The sequence below is a fragment of the Plasmodium vivax genome, chromosome 14 (genome assembly GCF_000002415.2).
Source record: "Plasmodium vivax chromosome 14, whole genome shotgun sequence".
In the NCBI taxonomy this organism is placed as follows: Eukaryota; Apicomplexa; class Aconoidasida; order Haemosporida; family Plasmodiidae; genus Plasmodium; species Plasmodium vivax.
In genome coordinates, this window is record NC_009919.1 from 197,667 (window position 1) to 202,996 (window position 5,330).

The window sequence follows — 5,330 nt, forward strand, 5'->3', positions numbered from 1 at the left end:
ATTCGGCGCAAATTTTAAAATTAAAAGATGCAACCGATTGAGGAAACGGATTAAAAACGCGTCACATTTGTTCTGTATTAGCCAACCAATCTGCAAAGAATTGCCAACCGTTCGCCACAAATTTAGTGTTCCTTTGCACACACCTTAATTCTACGTCATTCAACATTTTTTACAAAATAACGCATCAGCAGAAGCACACACACACGCACACAGATGAGTCGACGCTCTGAAAAAGAACCACATCGGGGAAACAAAGGAAAGGACTGAGAAAAAAATTCATTTGTTTCAAATTCTGAAAGTGCTTAAAATGATCTACATGAATGTGTAGCGGTGATTCCGAAGAAAAGCCTATTAAATATAAGTTCGCCCCCTTTTTTTTTTTTTTTGTTTCTTCCTCATTTTGTGTATATGTACACATGAGCACATATTTTGGTAATTTCCTCCATCGATTTACCCTTTTTTTTTTTCTGTTTCTGTTTCTGCTTCTAAGATTGCCATTATAGAAATGCCCACGTTGCACGCTTCCCTGTGCGCATGTAATTAAAACCGTTTCGTTAATTTTTCCCCTTTTTTTTGCGTTTCTATTTTTCTTTCTTTTTTACATTCACCATTCATCATTCGCTCACTCGTTATTAATTTTTTTTTTCGAACTGCATTTACAAAGGTGTATACGTGCACAAATTGCTTCTGTTTTGCTCCCATCCTTCTTTACATTTCGCAGTGCCCACTGCTAACCCTTTTCATTTAAGCTGCTTTAAAAAATGTGTATTGTGCCTACCGCAAATTGATAAGATAGCACGGCTTTTGCTAAATGTGCCGAATGCTAGGCACGCACCTTTTTAACCATGCCGACAGTTTCCTTCCTTTTCTTTACAGTATTCCATTTTGTAATTCTGCCTAGCCTCACGCGCAATGCCTTTTTTTGGCATAAAATTATACGTATGCACAGCTACGTGAATATTATTATTGTTTAGCTTTTTTTTTTTTTGTACCCAATTTCTTCCCCTTTGGAAAAAGCAATTGTCTGCGTGTAATTATGTTTTAGCAAAATTTCAACCCCACTGACATTCTTACGACCTTTCTGCAAACATTAAGAAAAAAATGAAAAATATTAGCCCGAATAGTCTCATTTTTACACCTTTTGTTTTTGTAAAATTTTACAATATATGAAAAATGATTACCGATTCGGAAGCCCCAAGTAATTCTTTCAAAAAATAAACACGCGCGATAGGACACGTTATGGATTAAAAGATACACCCGCAGATTCGCAAATGTGCATGTATTTACACGTGTAAAAAATTATGCGTATTTTTTCCTTTCCCCCTTTTTCAAGCCTACAATTTTAACAGCGATGATGAAGCGCCCTGCGAGTACCTGAACGATGTCTATGCGATAAGCGAGGACACCTTTTCGTTTAAAATTATCAAGCAGTTGGGGGAGGTACAACAATTTAATTTACCTTTTTGTGCATTTTATTTTGAGTGTACCTTATTATACTGCAAGTTGTTTTCCCATCCCCAGGGGGAATTCATTTAAATCGAATTTTCTCGCCACGTTTTATGCGTCACTTCAAACGACTGCCAATTTTGAAAATGCTTTTTTCCTTCTTTTTAAGGGCTACTACAGTCCCGGAAATGGACACAAAGTAAAAAGTAAAAGGAAAAACGTTAAGATGTGACAACATTAATCGCAAAGCGAATGGAACAATGCAAGAGGTGGTTAACCAATAAGAAGCGCGCACATGATTTTCTTTTTTTTCTTTTTTTCCCACCCCCCTTTATTAGTAATATACTACGAACTAGGTTCCGAGGACAAAATCGCCAGTGCTAACGTATATTTAGGAAAAAATGGTTACTCAATTTAATTTGCGTATGCTTCCCCCCTCTGTAGATGCTTTACCATTTAGCTCTGCACATTTCACACGCCACAAACTGAGTGGCGCACCTCGTAAATATGGAGCTCTTCCATTTGTGTAATCCGCTTTCCCCCTCTTTTCTCAGACAAACTGCCCTACATCTGCGAAATCGCTGCAAAGTGTATGAAGCCAAATGAGGTGTGTATCATTCAGGCCCCCAAGCTATTCACAAGTAAGTACCCCCACAAATAAACATACGTAGAAAAACGTGTAAGCGAACGCGTTCCAAATATATGCAGCACATTTTGCCACTCTCCCCACCCCCTAACCACCGCAGAAACGTTTAGAAACTCCGAACGGAAGAACAAGTATGATAGGAAAGAAAACTTCAGGACGGAATTTAAAAAGGCCCTAAGATTTAAACAAAAGTGCGTCGAAAAGTACTTTAGCTACTCCACCGTGGCAACCTTGAAAAGGATAAAATTAAGTTCAAACGATGTAAAATTGCTAGTGCGAAAAAGGAAATTAAAAAAGGCTACCCCGGATGGAAAGCCCAATGTAGCCCAAAAAAACGCGTCAAGTGAAGAACTCAAAGGAGATGATCCACACAAATGCTCCGAATCGTTAACCTTAGAAGATATTAACAATGTAAAGTATAAATTTTTAAAAGAGGAGGAACTGAGCACATACGTTGTGTACTTGAAAGAATATAACCGAGTGGACATTCTAAATGATGACAGAACCATAATAAAGGAAGTCATGCGAGAAGGGAAAGGAATTGTTACCCCCAAGAAAAATGATTACATTGATTTTTTTCTACAAGATGGAAAGAAGAGCGAGTTTATTCACACCATCTTGGAGGTACATAATTTAAAATACAGAGGGCTCTTCCAGATTCTGCAAAATATGAAAAAAAAGGAAATGTCCAGAATCGTTCTTAAAGGTTTGGAATGCCTCCACATCTACCACTCTGTGCAAAACACACACATAGAAAAGGAGGAGCCATATGGCCAGGAAAAAAAACCAAACGATGTGCAGCAGGGTCGAAGGGACTTTTGCCAAGATGACAAGCAGGAGGGCATCTTAAACGAAACCAGTTTGCCCAGCTTCGAATCAAATCAAGTGAAACAAAATGATGGTGAGATGAAAGAGGGACAGGAGGAGGCCCATCTCCACACCAGTAACGAATTACCCAAGCAGAAAAAAGAAATAATTATAGAACTAGTGGATTTTAAAAAGTCCAAACGGGTTAATATCTCTTCAATTATCAACCAGAACTACACGGAAAAACTACTTTTCTACCTGTCGGAGGATGGTAAAAATCAAAACCCAAACAAGCCCATCATTGACGCCGATTGCGAGCTGATAATCCATGTAAGTATCAACAATGATAAGGACAGAACGAAAGGCGAAAGAATGCATTTGCCGGTTCATTTCTGGAAGAACAATGGCAGTATTAAAAAACGAAAGGCATTTTTTCTTTTTTCGTACGGGTCATGCTTCACCGCTCCTCTTTGGTTTTACGAATGCTTCAAGGGACTAAAGGAGGGGGATGAAGTAATCGTTCCTTTGTCAAAAAACAGGAATGTTTTTTCGGAGAACCAGTTCGCTTACCATTTAATTTTTGAGGAAACCGCCCCAGGGGAAGAAGCACACCAGGGGCAAGGCGGCACAGATGAAGTTGAAGTTGAAGGTATTAAACGGAATAGTGACCTAAAGAACGACCGTAAGGAGCCCACCCCAAATGACAGCCGCCAAATAACCAAAAGGAACCACTCGGGGAGGAAATCGTCCAAAATGAAGGACCGAAAATTTGTGCAGCGCCTCATTTCCAACCGCAATAAAGGCAAAGGCTTCTTTCTAATAGATGGCTTGAAGAAAAACCAAGTGGACCGCTTTTGCGAAGGTTTCTTTTCGTCGCAAACGGCCCTGATCGATGGAACCCACGATGAGGCGGAATCGCCAAAATCGCCCTTTCATTGTAGCTCCTTCCAAAAAGTCATGCGGAAAAAATTTTACAAAAGTGTAGCCAACATTCAAAAGAGGCGAAAACTCACCAGGATGAAGCATCAGCTGAGGAAACAGCTTTACGGAGGTAACTCATACAAAGAGTGTATCTCAAAAAAGCTGCAACATAGAGGAAAAAAAACGGATAATTTTTCCTTTTTCAAAAGAGCGCTAAAAAATGTGTACTTTGAAAAATCCTTCTACCAAAAAGATGCCATTTTAAAAATAAAAATTGTTAAACTTATTTGTAAAAAGAAAGACCCGTGGAATATGAACATGTCAGAACAAATTGAGTACCTAAAAATTTACAACAAAATGGGCAATACGTTTATGAAAAAAAATTTGTACTACGCAGCCTCACTTCATTACATAAAAGGCTTCGACATATTTCGCTTTTCCAAAATGTACACTTTAATTTTTGAGGAAAAGAAAACAAATGTGTCAAATTTAGCCACGGATGATGATATGGCCAAGGAGCTCGTACTACACATGGAAAAGATACTAACCAACTTGGCCATTTCTCACTACAAATTAGGAAACTACAACGAGTGTGTTAAGTATGCAGAAAGCGCTGCCACTATAAATCCGGAAAATGTTAAATGCATTTATTGGAAACATATGGCATATTTGCAGCAAAATAAATATCACCAAGTTATAAAAAATTTGAACAATTCTTTTTGCCTCAACAATTTGACACTGCTAAAGTTGTACAACACCGCCCGCGTAATAAAGAAAAAACAGGACGCCCACTTTAATTCACTTTTTTACGCCATGTACGATCAGAAGTGAAATGGTAATACCCGCCACCGCGCATTCGAAATTTGCATAGCGAATTGCTTTACTTCATTATGTGAGATATTTACCCCATTATGTGTTAAAATTTGGGCACACCGTGATTAACCTGTTTTAGCAAGTTGCCCCTCCCTTTCAACTTCTTTGCAGCATCGTTCCGCCCCTTTTTACGAAGTTTTAATTGGTTACATTTTTTCTCCTTTTTTTCTTCCTTTTTTTTCTTCCTTCTTTTTCTTCCTTCTTTTTCTCCCTTTTTTTCTCCCATTTTTTCTCCCTTTTTTTTTCCCTTTTTTTTCCGTACTGCCCCCCAACCGAAACGTCCCCCATTTGATATCCCCCCTCTTGTACTTCCTTAAATTAACCTTTTGTCCTACAATGACGTCATTCAACATGCTGGGTTGCTTTGCTTAAAAAGGAGTTGGCTACACAGGGTAAACGTTTCGCGACAAGCACACGTGCGAAGTCATGTACATACGAAGGCATTCCTTTATGGGTAAAAAATCACACAAACGGGTAGATGCATGGTGAAAGGCGGGGGTCGGCCCGCAGTTCCTCCTCAATTATTCCCAATTCATTTTGCAATTTGCAATATGCAATTTCCAATTTACAGTTCACCAACCGGGTCCACTCATATACGCCCTACACGCAAGCAGGGGAACCCCCGCGAGGTACCCAT

At 39.0% G+C, this 5,330-nt stretch overlaps 1 protein-coding gene across 1 annotated transcript, besides 4 other annotated features; it reads left to right on the forward strand.

Moving 5' to 3' along the window:
- The first annotated feature begins 1,104 nt into the window (after positions 1-1,104).
- Positions 1,105-1,126: a microsatellite.
- A 47-nt stretch (positions 1,127-1,173) lies between these two features.
- Positions 1,174-4,651, forward strand: PVX_122025 (hypothetical protein, conserved; the record flags this gene model as incomplete). Its single annotated transcript, XM_001616918.1, has 6 exons — positions 1,174-1,198; positions 1,334-1,440; positions 1,616-1,652; positions 1,785-1,850; positions 2,001-2,087; positions 2,193-4,651. The coding sequence occupies 6 exons, from the start codon at positions 1,174-1,176 to the stop codon at positions 4,649-4,651; spliced, it is 2,781 nt and encodes a 926-aa protein (XP_001616968.1).
- Positions 1,768-1,792: a microsatellite.
- Positions 3,187-3,217: a microsatellite.
- Positions 3,587-3,620: a microsatellite.
- Positions 4,652-5,330: the final 679 nt, after the last annotated feature.